At 34.5% G+C, this 22,648-nt stretch overlaps 1 protein-coding gene across 1 annotated transcript in view; it reads right to left on the bottom strand.

Annotated features, from left to right (window-relative positions):
- The window catches only part of gli3 (GLI family zinc finger 3), a 309,890-nt gene that overhangs the window by 254,380 nt on the left and 32,862 nt on the right, over nucleotides 1-22,648 (bottom strand). Inside the window, exon 2 of the mRNA XM_039753392.1 lies at nucleotides 20,541-20,703. Within this exon, the coding sequence (XP_039609326.1) occupies nucleotides 20,541-20,664 (124 nt within the window). The 5' untranslated portion in view covers nucleotides 20,665-20,703. The remainder of the gene's footprint in view (nucleotides 1-20,540; nucleotides 20,704-22,648) is intronic.

Here is a 22,648-nt window from a genome sequence, read left to right as displayed (position 1 = left end):
CTATTTTCATAAAGAATTGTTTGAAGACATAACATTATATGTTGTTACTCCTTAATTTCTAAAAATAACACATTATGAAAGTTCTGAATTTTAATATTTTTCTCAGTATAAAATCAGCTTCCAAGTGCTCATGTCAAATGGAAAAGAAGAGACACCCCTAGTTAATGGTGTGCTGGAATAATCAGTTTTGACATAACAATGGTTAAAAACAGTATACTGTATTTCATATTATACTCTTTCTTTTATCTACTACTATGAAAATGAAAAGGAAACCATATGCTTAACTTAAATGTGTAGAGAATTTTTTCAAAGAATCTCTAGCAGTGCTAACATTATGCTTTCAACTGGAATATATACATTATGTTACACAATTATGAATAAAGAGTTACATTTTTAATATTTTATGTCAACATTTTCAGAAATGAGTCTGCTAACCCTCTTGTTACAAACTTTTAAATATGGGTTTCATGCCTGCTTCAGGACTGGATACTCTCTTGTGCATGATGCTACTGGAATAGCAGTTTCACAACCATAGATTGGTCAGGTTGTACTGTACAGTATGTAGGTAATAGATAAATGGGTAAAACTGTCTATCATTCTTTCTCTGTCTGCATTTTAACACTGAATGCTGTTGCTTATTATGTTAGGTAAGAAATTAGTTTAACTTGGAAGTAAAAGTTTGCAGGCAGGTGCTTTGAAACAAGTAAAACAATGACTAATTCCAAAACAATGTGCCCTGTTCATAAAGAATCATCTTGACTAAGTATTTACAAACAGTTGTCTAACTAACATAAGCTGATAAAATAACATCATTTCTGAGAAATTATTAAATTAAATCATTCTTTTAATATCCTGGAGATGATGACTATTTTATAAACTAAGATGTAAGAACTACAGTCCTACTGAAGACACTATAAATTTCTCAAATTGCATAATATGAATACCCCTTTAAACCCTCTTAACCGGTTCAAGATCAGAAGGGTCAAAGTCTACAAAGGGTAAAGAAACCACCACTGGAGTAGCACCAGTACAACACAATGTAATATCATAATTCAGTGTTTAGGTAACTAGAATGTTTTGTAACTACATTTCTGGATACATTTTTAAAAAATATACCAGTATCTGTATTGAACTGCTGAAAGAAAGAGATACAATAAGCAGCACAAGATAAAAATGTAAACTACAAAATATTTGTTGAAAACATCTGTAATATTTCATTATTTTCTAGTTGTCTTGTTCATGAGCATTGTCTGAAACAGTTGCCTTGAAGTAACGTGACATTTAATAATACAACTTTCTCTCTTGCCAAAAGAAGCTATTTCTGGAAAAGATTTTTAGCAAAAATTACACAATTCTGAAAATCAAAACTGCAGAATGAATTCTTTGAAAAACAAAACGATTTTCTGTGGCATTTTTTAACTGAATTATTTTTACCATTTGTTATTAGACAGTTATGCCTTTTTTCTTTTTGTAAAACATCAAGGCAAAATAATTATAAATATAAAACATTTTGACAACACTAGCCATAGGGAATATATGATTAAGCTGAGAAGTAACAAAAGATGAATTTTAATTGTTGCCTTAATGAGACCAAAGAATACATGGTACTTACTGAAAACCTCATTTTCTCCATTAAGTGAAATATTTGAGAGATTAAGCCAAGCCTCTGGTATATTCATAATAGTTACAGTGTCTTCCGCAAGCTCTTAAACTCCTTATTATCATTTCAGATTTCTGTGCAAAGCTGTTTATTTCAAGTGAGGGCAAACTGGTGAGTATAACCACATCAACACAGTGAGGAAAGAAGGTAGAAATATGCACACAGGAAAGAAGGTGTAAGTGAGTGCTCTGGTGTTGGATAAATACATAAATGCAGTAAATCTATAAGCTTTGAGTGTAGGCCACATTTGTTAAATGTTCCCTAAATAATAACTGGACCGTTTTCCAAAATCTATTACATCTTGTAATTTTTTTGCAAAATAGAAAGAAACAGAAAAGTAAATTTATATTTAGCCAACTGATTCAACCACTTGATATAAATAGACAAACCAGGGAAAGGTAAATATAGCGTGTTTCACTAAAGTACTTAGAGGCAAAACAACATTCAGCTGCAGAACTCCTAGACATTTTGTTCTCTGGTAAAGTAGATAGTTACCTGCATTACATCAGAGTGCATGGAGCACACTGTTGTTTGCCAAAATAATTTAAGTTACTTGGGTTAACTGACTGTTAAAGGTGTGCATTTAACATCCCAAATATCTGTACTTAAAGTTTGCAGTAATACATTTTTATCATATCAATTAGTAAAACATTGGTACCTTATCGCTTGTTCCATTCTTTTAATTAAATAATCGTAAAGAAAATTGACTATAAAATGAAAAATTATGAAGTATAGTAAATGTCTAACAGAAATCTTAATAAACATGCAGGGGCGGTGCTGTTGTTCCTTAGAGTTTATTGGTTTTGTCCTAGACAAAAAAAAAAAAGCCTGGTTTGATTCCACACTTCATCCAGGGACACAGGTTTCATTCCGTAATCCATAAGACATGCAGACAAGGCAGCACTGCATGAATGAAAATCGGTGTAAGAGTGTCCTGTTCAGCGTTCCTCCCTGACTTGCCCTCAGTACTCTGAGGACAGACTTTACCTCTCCACTAAGTTTAGTATGAGCAGGTAACAAAACACTGGAGGATTAGTCAGGAAAACAAAACAAGACAAAAATAAAAAAAGACTTTGAGGACTACAACTATAGGTTACTTGGCCATAGTTTAGAAAGCTATTCCAGGTATTCTACCTTTTTATTTATTATTTTTAAATCACTTTAAATTAACCAATATCTCTCTTACCTGAAAACTCTACAAACCAGATTAATTATGCCAATCATTTGCTCTACAATGCATATTCTTATAGATGTATATTTTTGTGTGCACAAATAAAAAGAAGTCCAGAAAAGTGGCATTGAGATCCTGAAGCAAAGTGTGGCTCATTTTCTATATGCAAAAGTTGCATGATGTATAAAATATCTAAAAGAAGTATTTCTGAAAACCAAACCTAAATGACTAGATGATGTTTGCCATTTTCATTCTTTAACTTCTATTTATTTTACCTATATAACTGGAACTCAGACAGCAACTTTAAAATTCTCCTGTTTTATCTGTGCTGTGTTCTACATATGTCACTTTACAATTGAATTGTGCAAATTGTTCTTCAGTACACACCAACTCTTGTTATGCCTTCCCCATAATATATTAACAGGTAAGCTTCTTAAAATATAGGGGACCCCATGGAACCCATTCTCTTAGGCTACTATTTTTAGCTGCAATATGGACCATTTCCTCCCTGCTTCTCATTTACAATGTATCAAGCAGCATTAATTACTGCTTGTTTGTTGCCACTCTATGCAAAAACTATTTAGCAAAATTTGTTGTTCATGTTGCTATCACATTCCCCATCACAGCAATTTTAACAAAGATAACACTGCAATTTCCTTTTGTTTTCTTGTTCCCTATGTCATGTTTATTTATCTGCCTTGAATCACATCTTTATTTCCATTCACCAGGGTGTTGATTTCTACATCAGGGAGACACGTTTTTTTTTTGTGAATTATACACAATTTTTAACATAAACTAGTAACAATATGTCATGACCACTATCATACTAACAGACATAACTCAGCATTCTCAAATCTCCATTGTGCAGGGTTCACTGACATCAGGATGAAGGCAGCTTCCAACCCTGGACAGGGCACCGGTCCATCATTGGGCACATTTATACACCCACTCACACTCACTCTCACAAATGCTAGTCATCCTAGTAAACATGTCTTTGGAGATATGGGAGAAAAACATGGAGAACTGTATTCCAATTGAATTTCTGTTTGGAAGCAAATAACTACAGGCACATAGAAACTGATCACATGATTAACTTGATTTTGTCAATGTTGCTTTGAAAATGGATGGATGGATGATTGCAATGTTTATTGATGCATATTCATTTCCTGATATAAATGGGTACAAGACAGAAAATTTTAAATCAATTTCTAAGGACGGGTACAACTGGAAGGGGTATGATTATGTTCCTAAGGACACATTAAAACAAGTCTTATTAAAGAAGCAAGCGAATTTTATTCCATAAGCAGTTGTTTAAAAAATCAAAACCTTAAAGAAGTACAGATTATACACCCTCTGCAAAGACTCTAAGATAGCAGTCTACCGTTTTAGTGCTGTTTTACCACTTTCATTAAAGAATAACTGTTACAGAATGTCTCTCAGTGGGTATAGTTTGCAAACCTTATTTAACTTAATTAGATACTACTTTAATAAGAAAACTTTATATTAATTAATTGCAAGTTTATAATAGAACTTATTTCTATTGTACTCACATATGTTATAAAGGGGAATGAATAACCCCTCCCCCACACCTGAGGAATAACATCCCACGATGAATTACAGCGTGAATGAACAGTACAATTGCTTACATATATTTTTTCAACTGGAGGGCAAACAGGTTAAATAACTTGCTCAGGGTCAGACAGATTACCAAAAGAAAGGACTGAACTGTATCCTAACTACTAGGCCTCACTGCCTGCATTTTGCTTCTTTATCCTCCTTTGTTCTTCTACTATATATGTGACTTAGAACTAAGGATTACATTTTCATGTGGCTATAAGCAAACAGCAAATAAAAAACTAACCAGATAATGATCACTTTCTCTTTTTTCATCCTTATCTAAAAGTTATTTAAACAGCAAGGAGCCTAATGGATGTAAAGTGTGAAATGCTTCACTACTTCTGATCCTAATCAATCACTAGAAATCAGTGACATCACCTAAGACTTTGATCACAGATCCCCTTACAAATGCAGAGTAGGCACTGCAGGAGTGACCCATGAAGCCAGAAAGGGGAAAACGCCCTTGAGACAATTTGCACAGAAATATGAGCCTGCCTGCAAATCCCACTCAGAAAAATCCATCCTATCCTTGAGGAATAGAAACCACATTCCACTGCATCCAAATACACACAAAAAAAGATTTTTACTAATCCTTTTAGGACTCTGCTTCCAGTATTAAGCTTTAAAAAGAAAATGAATAAATAATATGCCAATGTTGGAACTTTAGCACCAATTTATTTAATACAGCTAAGGTTATTTCCACAGCATCCGGTACAGCCTTTTCAATAAATAACGGAATGCACATTTTTATTGGATTTTTCCTGCACTCTTTTTTTCCCAACCAACAGTAAAATATGTTAATAAAGTGCATTTGCCAAATCCAACAGTTACAGTGTTCTGAAAAGGAAGAAGAAAATAAGGGAGGAACAAGAGACTTTATGTTACTAAAACACAAGGAGAAAATTAAAAGCATTGGGCTAATCAGAAAAATACTTCATATTTTATGTGAAACTATTCCTTGCAGTTAATGCTAACTAAAATAAACTTGAAAAAATAATCTTGAATAAAAAAGTAACGAAGCATCAGGAAAATGTACTCAACTCCAAAATATGTGACACTTATTCCAGATTTAAAATTAATGAGACTGATATTCAGTTGTCATATATAACAGATCTGTCCATCTTTTAGTAATGCTGTTGATATTTTCTGTAGCTGCCAGAAGGCATGTGTGAGAGTGCACAGTGCTACCTGCTGCCTTCCACAGGTGCCAGATTTCTACAGATGGGATTCACAGTGGTTTCACCAAAATAACTTCACAGCATTCATTAACAGTAAGGTTCATGAAATCTGCCTTTTATAATATTACAGCTTTTTGCAGAATCAACGGTGGTATACAAATGGGTAACAATGATCTTCACTTGTTTTTGCCTCTCCCACATTCTTGCATTAATGTTGAAGCAAAAATGCACTACCTCATGTAAAACCATTATAGGTAACCAACAATTACATGTCACCAATCTTGACAAAGAAGTTGGTTGCACTATGGCCCAGGTATATACAGTATATATATAAAATGTATAATTTGATATAAATATCAAATCACTACTGCAGATTGATACTGAAGCATACAATAAACCATAAGCACCGGTATGTAAGAAAAAAAGGAGGGCAAACTTGCTTTGCTGCAGTTCTGTCATATATTGTAATACAGTACAAGATAATAAGTTACAAATCAAAAGTTAAACTATGGTAATTTTTCATATTCACCAGTACATATGGGATATTGTTTAAGGATCAGTTTCCAGTGAATAAACTGTTAATCTTTACTCACCTGCTTACATTCAGAATGATGGATATTTTAATGAACATTTTTAAAAAGCCACAACACTGATTATTTTTTCAACTCAGAGCTCAAGAGCTCTGCTTTTACACAGGCACTTTTTCTTTACATCTTCATTTCTACCTATACCTATTTCATGCAAAGAAAGCATTGCAAAACTGTGTTGTACTCTGCTGGACATTTTTCAACACAATTTAATAATGAACATTAACTTAAAAATATATTTCACAACTTTAAAATATCTAAAAAATCAAGCAATTCAATCAATCAATCAATCAATCAACATTTATTTATATAGCACATATTCATACAAAAAAATGTAGCTCAAAGTGCTTTACAATTGCACTAACTGAGTGATTAGGATGAAGGTATGAATGTAAACCAGGCTTAATTGTTTAACAGTGAGAAAATGTACATTATTTTTCTGCAAAAGTAAAACTGTACAGTACAATGTTTAAAAAATAATATTGTTTGTGATGATATACTTCAAAGGACTTCAATACATTAATAAATCTTTAAAAAATGTATGTGAATGTGTTTAAGAAAGTTTAAATAAAGGAGCATTCAAAAATGTTTCTTTTAAATTTGCAATGCAGTAATCACAAGCTAGCTGCTAAAGGGTTTTCTGTGGAGGCAACAATCTATGCAGAAGGGATCCTACTGTGCTGAATAAAACAGCAATCCTTGCAGGTACTACAGTGTCGAGACTTGTAAAGTACCCATAGCATTTCAAGTAATGACCTCCTATGCTGCCTTTTATAACTGAACCTTAAGCCTGGAAGTCAGGCTGCCAATCCAAGTCATTCTTCATTGTAGTTGGCTCAGCATAGAAGTTAACCCCTGATCACATCTCACCTTTCATAAAAACATCCGTACATACTGCCAATACTTTTCTAGCTCTGAGAAAATTAAGGATTCTGCTGGCTCTGTCTACAGCTTGTAAGTAAAATGGATTTACCTGTTTGAATGCAGTGGCAATTTATTTCTGATTATTTGGCAGTGAAGTTAGACTTAGATTGGATTACTGCTAATAACATTTAGAGCAGCAATTTCCTTTTCTGTGTGATACAGTACAATCTACTGCATACTCAGAAAATAATACAAAACACACTCATTAGTATAAGCACATGTCATGTTAACTAAATGTATTCTGAAACATGAACATGCACACAAATATAAATACAAAAAAATTCAATTATATTTGTTGCAGAACCTATTATTTGTCTATTAGCACAGGTAGCAAAGTATTTCCGTTTACTGCAACAGCCCCCACCACATTTAAAAGAATTTAATCAAGTTTCTGAACTGCAAAACCCCGAGAAAAGCAGTTCATTACTACTTCCATCAAGTGATCAATGATTTCATTAATAAGACAGATCACAAAACTGTCATATCGTTGACACAGCTGTGAAAGATGATCACAGCCCACTGCTCCATTTTCACAATCTGGAATTCAACGTGGCAGCTTCAGTCCCATTCAATATTTGCAGAGACAGGGGAAGAAAAGTGAAAATCCATTTTCAAACCAATTTTCAATTAGGATCCACAAGCTGTTATCACAGGTGTCACAGAATAGGGTCCGTAAGTGGAAATGTCGTCTATCCGTTCTGAAATGAAACCTTATCTGGGAGCCACAAAGATGGCCGGGGACAGCCTATCTGTAAATTACTTTTCATCCCGTGTTAACGGAACTTTATTTCTGTCATATAAGATTCCTCCTATTTTCAGTCAATAATTTAAATGCCTGGTAAAAATCATTTTCCATATATATATATATATATATATATATATATATATATATATATATATATATATATATATATATATATATATATGTGTATGTGTGTGTGTTTGTATGTCTGTGTGTATGTATATATATATATATATATATATATATATATATGTGTATGTGTGTGTGTTTGTATGTCTGTGTGTATGTATATATACATATTTTTTTTCTTCTTTCCCTGTTTAAAATTTGCTGTTCTTGTTAACAGAGAAAACTTTCTCAGACTTACTATAAACTAGACTGAATTCCTATTCACGCATTTTAAAATCCATCTCCACCCTTTTTTGCATTTTCCCCTGTGATTTTCAATTGCAAACTCTCCAGCACCGGTATTTCATTAATTCAGCACCCAAGTAGTAGTCTTTTCTCTCACATCTTTCACATTTTTTTAGCAAATTATCCCATGACGGCGGATTTATTCAGTCAAAGACCACGGACTTTGAGAGGCAACAAAAGAATCAAGAGACTTTCTGGTCCACCTGCCTGGCGAATGATGAGGCAGGGAAAAGCCTCCCCCAGAGAAACCAATCAAACCATTGTGTGGCACAGTCAGACCTTTTCAACTGTCAAGCCAGGAGAGCAGGAAAAGAGATGAAAGAACTCAGGATGAAGCTACCATTTACTGAGCCATGTGGGAATGCTCTCCTAAGACTTAGTAATTGCAATGGAACTCAACTTTTTTATAACTTAAGAGAGAAAAAGAAAGAGGGGAAGGGAGGAAGTAAAGTAAAGAATAAAATAAAAAATTATACCAAAAATAGCCATGTAAAAAATAACTCACCATTTTTAACACAGTAAGTTTCTAATAGGGTGCAGTCTTTATTTTCATTTTAATACAATTAATACAATATACTACACAAAAATAGTCAAGTCATGTCAAGAGATTTAATTTAACTCTACCATGCTCTGTCTAACATGAGTGGTTTTGCACTGAATGGTAAAACAAATTCTCAGAACTGATATAATTAAAAACAAAACACACAAAACAATCTAAAAAATACACAGAAACCTGAGTAATAAGGAGCGAATAATCTTAAGATTTCGTTCTTAGTTAAAAAAAAAAGAAAAAAAACTTAACAGATAAAACTGCAAACTTCCTAGAACACATCAAGTTATTAATTGCATTTGGGAAATGTTTCCCACAAGTGGGAAATGTTAAAATGTTTCTATCAGGCAATATCTGAACACAGCTGTACTGCAATAGTTAAAAAACACTCCTGTGTGCTAACTTGTACACCGTAGCCCATGTCTCTTAACCTTCTGGTTTCCGATTACTATTACAGACATCCAGCAGGCAAATCCATAGTGATTTTTCCAAACCATAACTAGAGGGATTTTTGCCTTTGTTATAATTTTCTCATAACTAAAACAAACACCAATAAACTGAGTTTACAGCAAATTTTTGAATGTGGAATTTTAGGTTTTTATCAGCAAAATTACTTAAAAAACTTAATTTTAATACATATACATTTAGGATGAAAACTAGCAAATGTGTGTAAAAAAATCACTGCAAATTTATGTTGTATTACTCAAGTGACTTTTACATGCATTTTTTCACAAAGGCATCAATTTTACAAAGCAGCCATTTAAATCTTTCTTATTTGTTTATAGATAAATAATGCCACACATTTTTACTTAATAATATAAACACTACATATATTAAAAATATTTAACATAAGCAACTTTTTAAACTATTTATGGGTATATTTCAACCTGACAGCAGTTACATTTTAAAACTCACCATTCTAAACTATGTTAAAAACAATTTAGTTGAATTTTAAATTGCATCAGCACCTTTGGATAAGGTTTCATGACATTCCTGAAACTGCAGTTTCTGGGGAATTGTTTTGCCTTGGATTATTAAAAGACAGGCTGCGCAGTGGAACAGCCAATCACCTCATCTGACCTTTGACCTAACCAACAGGACTCCAGCCTTGTCCTTGTGGTCATGAGGCCAGCTCAGGGTACTACTCTTAAAAACTATTAGCCAGTGCAGGGAGCAACTCTTCAAAGACATTTGTTCATCAGTCACATTATGAATATTTTTTATAACTTCCAAAATCAATGTAATGAATTTTGACTAAAGTGTTAATGCAAAAGGTTATCAAAGCATGGATTCATTTGCTCATTTGCTTACTTGAGGTCAACTCTTAGCAGAAACAGATTACATTGCAAACAGATATCTTATATTACTCATCTTTCACATATTTCCCTATTTGAAAAAAAAATTCACACTAAAATAAGTGTGTCTGAGAAATATTGCTCCTAGTGCTGCTTCCCAGGGTCCCCATTACAGAAAATGCCTTCTAACCTCTACCTGATTAGCTTTAATTGAGTTATCTTTCGTATATGGGTTCAAATTACTTTCTGACTAGGCTAAAAGTTTGGTTTATATCATGGTAAAAATATTTTCTTAGGCACTTCCTGAGAAGTGGCAGTCATGATCACTCTACATCTGGCAACAATTACCTTTTGTTCCAAGCTGTGGGGGAAGGGTTAAAGGCGTAGTGTTGTGTTACACTTGATAAGAGCTGGGCATGTTCAGTGGAGCTGAAATGGGAACCTAAAATGTGAACATCAACAGCCCAACTCTCTTGCACACTTTTACAAACTTACATTGAAGACAAGAACAACTACATTAGTAAGCACATAAGTAAGTTTCAATATCTTGAGAATGACACTCATCCAAATAAATAAAATGTGAGTACCAGAAGAGCTGACATTTTGTATCTTCACCGTGTTCCTTTCTTACGGCAATCCTTCGATGTTTGTAGCTCCTGCTCACTGTATCATAACTTCACAATTCTGATCTGTCTTAAAAGCCCAATGTGCAACTTGGGAATACCATTTTAAAAAATGTATATCTTTAAGCTTAACACTTCTATGGTAAAAATATTAAGACATTTCTGTTCTATACATTTGCTATGTAAAATGGAATAAAAGGCAAATAGTGATTGCAAAGTTTTTCAAAGGTTATCTTATTAGCTCTACTGCATTATACTGTTCACTATGTATCACATTGTGCTGCTATTCTTTTTGTTACTAAGGGTACTAGTAAAGGTTCTGCTATGATATCTATATTAAATATAATTAGGCTTGAGAATTTCTTTTCAGTAAAGCAAAAAAAAATCTAAAAAATAGGTGACTAGAATAATTGTGCCCAAGTGCATCATCTAAAAACAAATAATGTAATAAAATTAAACATTTTCCAAACAATTACTGTGAAACACTGCCACATAATAAATATGGCAAATAAATATCATTTTATGATGTCTATAAAGTGTACTTAATTAAAAATGGGTAGAGAAAACTTCCCCTGCCCAAAGAACATATATGAATACACAAACTATCATTAGCTGAGCACACACTGAGAGGAAGCACAGTACTTGTGCTTTTCACAATTTATTGACCCATTAGTTTTTACCTGCATGTGATAGCTCATAGAACATCATGCAATAAGATCTTATCATTTGCAAAAAGAAAGCATCAACAAGTAATTGTGCTTATCACTGGGATATAGAAGATAATGCATACTACTTTGTATTTTTAAATGTATGTGCGCAAGTACTTGTGTGCTTGTGTATAAACACGGATATATTAACAACATTTTGCAGGTGAAACAAGCAACACATTTGCTTATAGGTAAGAAAGTCACAAATTGTGGTCACTGAACTAAAGTGCTATGCAGATTCAAGGAGAACTGTCACTAGGGATGCCAGATGTGGAGCGGTTACTACAAAACCAACACACAACCCTCATGAGACCAATGAAAAGTCATTATGGGTTTACTGTATGGTGGAAAATTGGCACAATAGTGTAAAAAAATATGTAAATAGAAACATGAAATTTAGCTCAAAGAAACACTGACATTTTCAGAATAAAGGTAAACTACAACCTGTGTCTATAGATGTAAGTCACATGCATTTCAAACTGGCAAGTAGTTCAGAAAACATGTAAAGATTAGTCATTACCCCACAGATTCAATTCTCTTCTTTATGAGTATGATACAAAACTGTGATGTAAATTATAGTTTATAAATAAAAACATGCCAAAACATTATAGTTTTGGAAGAAAATACATAAACATTTTACTACATTCTCTTAAATACTTCCCCCGCACCTTTAGTTATGAGTTCAACTTTACACAGCCTTTCAAACAATCAAAGCAATGTTTATTAGTATTTGTTTATTAATTATCAGCACTTATTATCAGCACCTAATTCCTCTGCAATAATTTATTCCGTAAATTTTGTGGAAATACATACATGCAGTGTAGTAAAAAGTTAACAGGAGTTTGGCAGGGAAATTTGGTAACTATTTTTGCACTTTTTTGAGAGACAATCTCACAAGGTTTTAAAATATGATCACTGTGGTTCTTCACCAAATATTGCCTAAGTGTATAAGTTTTTTTAAACAATTTTCCACTAGACTTCCACAGAAGGAAGACATTATGCTCCATCTACTCCCAGCTTGTAAATCCAAATTAAATGAGTATTTAATGAGATTTGCTTTGTTTTTGATACAAAAGTACTTTTGCAAACAAATCCAGGTGATGGTGCTCCTTAATTGTTTGTCATGTTTATTTTCACTCACTTTAATAACGTTAATTGTGGTGTCTTCACTTTCATAGCTAACATGTCTTTTTTGTCATTCTTAAGGCAAACTTTTGTTTTAGAATTCAATTTCTTCAAGCTTTTGAACAATTCACTAATTTGAAACATATGGATATATTAGAAAACTAACCATAAATGTAACTTTAGCAGCATACTAGATTTGAAGAATCACTGAATACGAAAGAGGGCGGGTCCTCCCTGCGTGGAGTTTGTATGTTCTCCCCGTGTCTGCGTGGGTTTCCTCCGGGTACTCCGGTTTCCTCTGACAGTCCAAAGACATGCAGGTTAGGCGCATTGGCGATTCTAAATTGTCTCTAGTGTGTGCTTGGTGTGTGTGTGTGCATGCCCTGCGGTGGGCTGGCACCCTGCCCCGGGTTTGTTTCCTGCCTTTCGCCCTGTGTTGGCTGGGATTGGCTCCAGCAGACCCCCGTGACCCTGTAATTAGGATATAGCGGGCTGGATAATGGATGTATGGATGGATGGATGAATATGAAAGAACTCCTTATGCTGGCCTGACATATGAAGGAGTCATTCTGGTGTGTAATAAGTTGAACACTAAAAAATATCATGCAACATTATTTTGTGCAGTTTTCCAAAGTTTTATATTTTAATTAACAAAATCTATATGCTACAGAATAAAAGATTGTAACTTAATTGAGTATTCTTAAGACATCCACCTCCTAACCAGGCTGCAATTAAAAAAAAACAGGTTTGAGAAAGAGTAAAGATTTTAATTAAGTTTGTTTAAGAGTGATGACATAATCTATACTAATAAAAGGCAAAGCCCTCATTCACTGACTGACTGACTGACTGACTCACTCACTCACTCACTCACTCAATCACTCATCACTAATTCTCCAGCTTCCCGTGTATGTAGAAGGCTGAAATTTGACAGGCTCATTCCTTACAGCTTGCTTACAAAAGTTAAGCAGATTTCATTTCGAAATTCTACGAGTAACAGTCATAACTGGAATCTACTTCTGTACATATATACGGCCATAGCCTGCAGCTCGGTCGCAGTGTGAGACGGAGTTGCGTCCCGCATCATCACGCCTCCCACGTAATTGAGTGCCTGCCCATATAAGGCCGTCCGTCAGCAGCAATCCAATAGACACGCTGCCGCTAAATATTCGCAGGTGAAGGACTGTGCTTATGCAAACGAAGATGAGATGGTCAGGGATAGACTAGTGTTTGGCACAAACTCAGCAAAAGTGCGAGAGAAACTTTTGAGTGCCAAGTCTTAGCCAACATTAAATAAAGCTGTGGACATCGCAAGATTGCACGAGATAGCACAAGCACAGCTGAGAACCTTCGATGCACGTACTCCGAGCGGCTAACTTGAACTGACTGTGAACGCAGTATGCAGAAAATTAAGCAAGAGCTCCAAAGAGCGCCGAACAAAAAACGCATTACACAATTGAGAGGCAGCAAAAGAATATGAAGCGAGTGACGCATACAAGCATAATCATAAGTACAGCTACTGTGGAAACAAAGCACACGGTGGAAAAAGTCAATGTCCAGCTAAAGGAAGAAAGTGTAAAAAATGTTGTAAATTGAACCAATTCGCTATAGTTTGCAGGACTGGGAAAGGTAAACCCATGCATGCAGTGTGTGATGTCTCAGATAAAGAGGAAGACGAGCTGTTTATTGATGCAGTAAGAGAGGAACAACCCTCTGAAGCTGAACAAGCCTTTGAGGACATATCAATAGGAAAGCATGGTGTAAAGCTTAAGTTTAAATTAAGTTCATAGACACGCTGGCGTTTGTCATGCCTACGACGAATATGATATTCGCGAGATACAAGTTTAATGAGAAGACGCAGGGTATAAACGAGACTTTTGATCACTTTGTAACGGAGTTAAAATTGCTGTAATGGAGTTAAAATTGTTGGTGAAGGACTGTGCTTATGCAAACGAACAGGAAAGCAAGGTGTAAAGCTTAACTTTAAATTAAGTTCATAGACATGCTGCCGCTGGCGTATGTCATGCCTAAGACGAGCACGATATTCACAAGATACAAGTTTAATGAGAGAAAGCAGGGTATAAACGAGACTTTCGATCACTTTGTAACAGAGTTAAAATTGCTGGTGAAGGACTGTGTTTATGCAAACGAAGATAAGATGGTCAGGGATAGAATAGTGTTTGGCACAAACTCAGCAAAAGTGTGAGAGAAACTTTTAAGTGCCGGGTCTGAGCTAACATTAAATGAAGCCGTGGACATCGCAAGATCACACAAGATAGCACAAGCAAAGCTGAGAACCTTCGATGCATGTACTCCGAGCGGCTCAAGTGAACTGACTGTGAACGCAGTACGCAAACAACAAGCAAGAGCTCCAAAGAGCGCTAAACAAAAAACGCATTACACAGTTAAGACGGTGAATATGAAGCGACTGACGCATACACGCATATTCATAAGTTCACCTACTGCGGAAACAAACAACAGGGTGGAAAAAGTCAATGTCCAGCTAAAAGCAGACAGTGTAAAAAATGTGGTAAATTGCACCACTTCGCTAAAGTTTGCAGGACTGGGAAAGGTAAACCCGTGCATGCAGTGTGTGATGTCTCAGATAAAGAGGAAGACAAGCTGTTTATTAATGCAGTAAGAAAGGAACAACCCTCTGAAGCTGAACAAGCCTTTGTAGACATATCAATAGGAAACCAAGGTGTAAAGCTTAAGTTTAAATTACGTTCATAGACACACTGCCGCTAAATATTCGCAGGCAACTCCACAACTTGATACCGGGAATGCCTGTTAAACATCTTAGATTCACGAGTATCGATTTGTGTAGTGATCACTTCGATGAATGAAACCTGTTATCTTTACAACGGTGGACAACGAAGATGAGATGGTCAGGGATATTACGTTATTTTTTAAATTTTTCCTTTTCTTTTTCATAACCTCTTTAACACACTACTTCTCCGCTACGAAGCGCGGGTATTTTGCTAGTTGAGAATAACTGGTAACACTGGTGGCTTATAGCTCCTGAGTCCTGGGTTTAAGTGCCACCCCTGGAACTGCCCACGTGCAGTTTATATATTCTACTAGTGTTTTTTGTAAGATTTCTCCAGTTGTTCTGGATTTCTTGCACCTCGTTTTCGTTATAGCGCCATTACAGAGTGGTGAAATGTTACATGTTGCTCGGACCTGCAAGTAAGAATTTCACTCTGCTCTGTACACGTGTCAGTACGACTACTACTAAATCTTAAAAACTCTAAATTGGTTTCATATAAATTAGTTTGGAGATATGAATGAGTCCTGATTGTGCACAAGGCAAGAACTTGCCTTGGACATGGAGACACTCCATCACAGACTACAATAACAAGCTCATTCAGTCCCAATTATATCATGCCAATTTAGAGACAACAGTGAACCTAACATACACGACTTTGTGATGAGTAAATAAAACTGAGACATCCAAAGAAGCCCTATATCATTAAATATTTTTCAATTTAAAACCAATTTGTTCAGTGAAAACCAATTTGTGCAATACATCTGTTTTTAATTGTGAGCAAATCTGCATGGGCATTAATATACTATATACTGCTTTATGCATTTACATTATGTACTGTACGCATCATTTTATTAGCAAGTAAGCATTTATGAACACTGATAAGAACATAAAACTGGATGGAATGTAGATTAGAAACAACTGAAAAGTTTTCAAAATTGTGATGCTTCAATATTTATCATCCTCACAAAAGACTATGAAAAATATCTATTCCCATATATCAGAAATAAGTGTGAGCTTAAATTCAAAGCATGGCTATTTTAGAGTAGAAGTAGAGAGCACAATCATTCTGGAAAGGTGAACTTAAAGCAAAATTTTAACAGGAATCTAGATGGACTCATGATTAGAATAGCCCAAATTGGGTTTAGTTTCAAATTATGTTCATACTACAAAGCCTGTCTGCTCAATTACGATTTTTTGCTCAGATGGGATTTTGCCGATGTTAACATTTCATATATATAAGTGCAAGTGATCAGTATCTAATTGTAATGTGACTGCATCCCTCATCCGAAACAGCATGCATGCATACGATGACACGTTTTTGCACAAGTCATCTGCATCACCAACAACAATAAAAAGTATTTGTCAGACGACTCATAGTTTTGTTTTTGTTTTAAAAAAAATGTATAAATTCAACCAGAGATTAGAAATCTGGATACAAGATTTGGTATCATTCAGTACCAAGGCATTAGTACACCCAAACCATGCCATGAAACCAATCTGCTAAATTCTCCTTTACTGTAATATGTGTTTCTCTGTTTGTATAGAGGACTCTTTTGACGACGCTGCACTTTTCTACTGATCACTAGTTCAAGGCCTAAGCTATCAGCAACACTGTACTAGCAAATGCAGCCGACTAGCTAAAATAACAGCCTAGGCACTGTCAGTCTGAAGGCAACATCCTGCTCTCTAATGCCCTGTAATTAGATTTGCAGTCAATTAATTTATAGCTGCCCATTTCCTTAGCCTTTAATTTCAAAGTTATGCTTGAACATTATGATATCGAAGTTTATACTTTTTTCCTTTATGCTCTTCATAAAACATTAGTAAGCTGGGCTAAGTTTGCCTGTGGACCTCTTGACACAGTCTTCCAGTCTCTTTAAAAAAATATACATACACGGTATTTTCTTCAAAGTGGGTGTAAAATGATTAAATGCACAGGATACTAGATATGTACACTGCATTATTTTACAATGTGCAAGCCTGCACAAACTTCCACACATGCCATGATATCTCTAGGTGATTAATATGCATTTGACTAGACTAATAAATCCTGAAATTTGATAGGCACATGATGAGAAAAAAGCTTCCCACTCCAGACAAATCTATGATCAATATGAGTATTATCTGGCAAAATTCTAAAGCATTATTAATAACTTATAGCAGGACACTCAGCTCTGGAAGGTAGCATGGAATAAACAGACAACATTTTGAAAAACTGTATATTCCATGAAAAATTCTCTTTTAGATTTTCACATTTCATTCAGAAAATGTATAGTAATACAGTGTTTGTTAATGACATCCTTCCATCCATTTTCCAACCCGCTGAATCCGAACACAGGGTCACGAGGGTCTGCTGGAGCCAATCCCAGCCAACACAGGGCACAAGGCAGGAACCAATCCTGGGCAGGGTGCCAACCCACCACAGGACACACACAAACACACCAAGCACACACTAGGGCCAATTTAGAATCGCCAATCCACCTAACCAGCATGTCTTTGGACTGTGGGAGGAAACCGGAGCGCCCGGAGGAAACCCACGCAGACACGGGGAGAACATAAAAAACTCCACGCAGGGAGGACCCAGGTCTCCTAACTGTGAGGCAGCAGCGCTACCACTGCGCAACCATGCCGCCCTTGTTAATGACATGAATATGCATATTATTTTTTCATAATTTACTGTTCCTCCAAATTATTGTAGAGTGGATTATGCAAAATAAATTCTGTACTGTAACTGTCAATAACAAATGTATTGGAAATATTAAGACTATGGTCACTTCCTATGATTCAACCACAAACAACAACCATATGCTCATTTACAAAAACACTTATCAGTAACCATTTCCTTAGTTATGACTGGATCTCACATTAAGTTTAAAATTTTTTGCCCATTCCAAGAAGTCCATTCCTTTCCCCTGTCACTTCTACTCCAAGGCTACTGGTAACACACAACAGGAGTAATACATCTGAATAGGATTTAATAGTGTTGTGTTTGCCAAAACCAAAAACTGCACAAATGATTACCATTGCTATTTAGATGAAACTGAATCCATGTAACAAAATGGATATTGGTTATTACAGAACTAATATTTTACATGTGTATTGTACATACATACTGTAGAATGTTTTTCACTTCAAAAAGAAATAATCTACGGTAGTAGCTTCAGAAGATGACTGATGTATGTATCTCTTTACAAGTGGTGTGAGTCTTTTTCTGGTCAGCAGTATAGTTAAAAATGTGTCCAATACACACCAAAATGTTCTATCAGATGGATTATTTAATCAAACTAGAGTACTTAAGTAACGCTTTCAGATTTCTTGAATATTTGCATGCACTACTTTTATTATTAGCAGCATTGTAAAATGACACTTTGTATTCTTGGACTTCAAGATTTTTACTTGTTAATACATGTGAGGATTTGAGTATAGGCATGGAACAGCTTGAGTTTTAAAATCACACCTCAAATCATCAATGCTGACCAAATATTTGGTAACTTCTTATCTTCTGATGCTCTTCCTATTGCAGTTGTTTTTTAAACTTTATAATTTTTCTAAGAATTTCAGAGTCATATCAAATCACCTAGAGTTAGAAACATCTTATAAATTTTACGTATGTATTTACTGTGTGATCTCACAAAGATGCAACACTTAGCCAAGCAACTTTTAACTGCTATTTCATGTTCTGTCATCAGTTCCTAGTTTATTTTATTTTTTTATTTTACTATCTCCCATTAAAAACCAATCCAATAATTAGTAGGGACAGACACGGTATATGGGTTGACTTGGTTTGTATCATGTTTTCATGTTACGTTTTACAACTCTGCCTCACTTTGCTTTATATCTTTGCAATGAATCTGGTACTGATTTGTGAATATCCACTATGCTAATTCCTAATCTTCTGGAAGCTTAGCCAATCATATATTGCAAAAAGTAATTTGTAATTAAATTTCTCTTCTGGACAATTCTGGTGAACTAAACTAGTCTGGAAAACAGCTGTTGAAAACCTCCCTTATTTATATTTTATTATTTTTATATTTTTATGGAATGATGCTACTGCAATAGTTTTGGTCATAAATATTTTATTAGTCACAAAAATGGATGTCCAATTTCATTAAATATTCTGTTATTATAACACCAAATGATCAACAACATGCATTTCCATCCATCCTTTTTCACGCCTACTAAATTCAGTTCAGATTCAAGAGGAAACTGAAGACCATAGCCAATCTAAAGTCACCAGTTAACTTGTCATGAATGTTTTTGATATGTGGAGGAATAGTCAGAATATCCATAGAAAAACACAAAAAGAAATACTGACAAACATGTAAAATATACAAAGAGAGTGGGCAGGCAATTATCTGAACTTCAATTTTCAACAGTTCTGAAGGATCAGTATTATCCTATATTTTACGAACAATTTATATTCTCATGCTCATTAACATCACAAGCAGCTACAGGTGCAATATGCAGGACTGTGTCTGCTATTAAGTGAATGCATAAGTTTAAATAAATGTAGCTTTAGAAAAATCAGCCAATCATATCTAATGGTTTTCTTCTTTCAAAAAACAATTTTTTTCATTCATTAATTTTCCAAACCTGTTTATTACAATGCAGAGTCCTGGAGTTAAGAAGCTACTCAGGTAACAGCAGAGAGAACTTTAACATAAATCTTAAATGCGACACCAGTTCATCTTGTTCAGTTCAATCATAAAAGGGATTCATTTTAAAAAGAAAAGTCCAAAGTATACAGCTGTGAATGTTTACTTGCTCTTAAACATTGAGCATTTTTATCAATCATAAAATCATTTTAGGTAATAAAGACTCGTACTAAAGAAAAATTGCTATCAAATTGTTGAAAAGTGCTTTCCCCATTCAATGCCTAATACTGTATTTTGTGAATCACCTTTTGTACAATAATAAACAGTAGCCCTATTAAAATGTTGCAGGATTGATTATTTTAAATCTCATAGAAGGCTACTTGAACTTTCAGAGTTCTGCAAAGTAATATTACAAATATTTATGTATTTACGTGGTATTTATAAAATCCAGTTGCAGTCATTTTGTTGTTCAAGAGAGAAAAAGACATAAGCAGAAAAATACAAAGAGTACAAAAATGTGCAAAAGAAAATTTAAACATGACAATGGATGATTTAGGCAGTATGAAAATCTCACCAGCTACTCACCATTGGAAGTAGTGCTGGAGGCAACTGCTTTCTCGCTGACATCTGCTCGCGTTGAACTTTTCACAATGGAATGTTCAGCTTTCTTCTTCTCAATTGTGGAAGTGGAATGGGACTGGGCTTCCATGATTTCTGATCATTACTTTAAATCTCGTTAGGTGAACACCTATAAGAAGCACCAGACCAATAAAGTGATGAAAGGCCTGCACATTTTATGTAAGTAAATAAAAAAATGACAAAATGAAACAAATCTATAATCCAGTTTTTAACATTAACAAATGTAAACTACTCAAAATATATATTGCAGTAATTTAAAAAATGGTATAACAGACCAGTTTAATATGCACTGACTTAATAAAACAAAGCTGGTTTTCAACTTATTAATGAAAGTAAAACACTGAAATATAACAATAGCAATATTAATAACAGTAATAGCACTGGTATAATTCAGCTAGTCACATGTTTTTATCAGTGAAGTAAAGCATTAAAAAAATCAACATACATGCTATAAAAACATTAATGTGTTTTTTCATCATCTTTTGCAGGAAAAGCATAATTAGCAAACAATTTACTTCCAACTACTAAGCTTTTAAGACTGTATGCCCAGCCCTTCTAAATGCTCACATTTTCATGCACATCAAACAACTGCATTTACTCTTTATTTTCTCCCTTAAGACCAAGCAGAACCTTTGATCCTTGACAGCAGTTACAAACAAAAAGTATGTAAGAGCACATGTTACTTTCAGAAAAAATATGACCTCAATTGAAGAATGCTTCTATTTTTATTTCAACACATACTTATCTATAGAAAATAATATAGAGACCAGAGGGAAGAAAACCTTGCTATTGTTTGTCACCTCAGCATTATAAAAAGTTAATTCCAAGGAATTAATTAGTATTCTCTCCTTTTATATTGTATACTGTAAGAAAATAAAGGCCAATCAAACAACACTATCATAATAAAAATCATATGGCATTCTTTTTCTGCTACTTGAAAATGGAAGAAAATAAAATCTACTATACACTTCAATTTTATCACAGAGTTAAAAGAATTACAATTATCTTAATATAGTGGGGAAATCCTGCTGCTCTTTCAAGTCAAACCATCAAATAAATAAGTGGTGATTGTTACTGTCAGTTTTAGCCCTTTATTGTGTGAGTTCAAAAATAAAAATACACGATATGTGCATGCTTTGAGATTATGATGAAATGGTCAATCAGCTGCGAGCTGCAACAATTTTTAATTCACATCACCTTTCAGTGGAATGACAGAATTAGTGAGATGGATCATGGCTAATAGAAAAACCACACATAAAACCTGACCAGAGACTTTGCATGTATTTACGGCTTCTCTGAACCATCCATACACAGCACACAGAAACTGGAAAGTAACAACACCCTTGATCAAGATAGGAAATGAGCCATTATTATAATGTGTATTGACATGACAAACATATTAAAGCTCAAAAGTACCAAATACTATGTACAGTTTATTTCAGCTCCCTTTTAAGAGGGTCAATGCTGACCATTTGCACTGAAGAACATTCTTTGTCAGTGTATATCTGATACCTGTTGTCATTTTTCAAACCAAAGTAGAGTGAAAACACAGGTGTGACTCACTCCCTGCATACAGAAAATTCTAAATATCATGTGCCAATCAAGGCCTATTTTTTGACACAATATGGCTTTCTTGGCACAGCTTGAAAACGAAATAATTGGCCTTATACGAAAGCATTTAGGGACTTTTTTTTTTGCCCATGATGCTCCCAAGGGACATGTGGTTTTTAATCGGTGTAATCAACAGCACTTATAGCAATAAGGGGAACTATCAAGAAGTACACTGCTTTTGTTCAATATAACAACATTCCATTAACACACAAGTCATCCTCGATGTCACGGTGAGACTGACAAACCTCGTGGTTCAGTGGCCTATAGTCCACCCATAATTCATTTATTTCAAGGCAAAGGAGCATTTGCAGACAACTTTCTCATGGTACTGTACAAGACAATAGACTTCTTGGTAAGGCAACTGGCAAAACCCACAGTTTATCATATTATGCACTATTTATTGTAACAGCAATTATGTCATTACATGTTGTTTGTCTTATTTA

Source organism: Polypterus senegalus, chromosome 5 (assembly GCF_016835505.1).
Source record: "Polypterus senegalus isolate Bchr_013 chromosome 5, ASM1683550v1, whole genome shotgun sequence".
In the NCBI taxonomy this organism is placed as follows: Eukaryota; Metazoa; Chordata; class Cladistia; order Polypteriformes; family Polypteridae; genus Polypterus; species Polypterus senegalus.
This window is presented reverse-complemented; position numbering and strand designations above follow the sequence as displayed.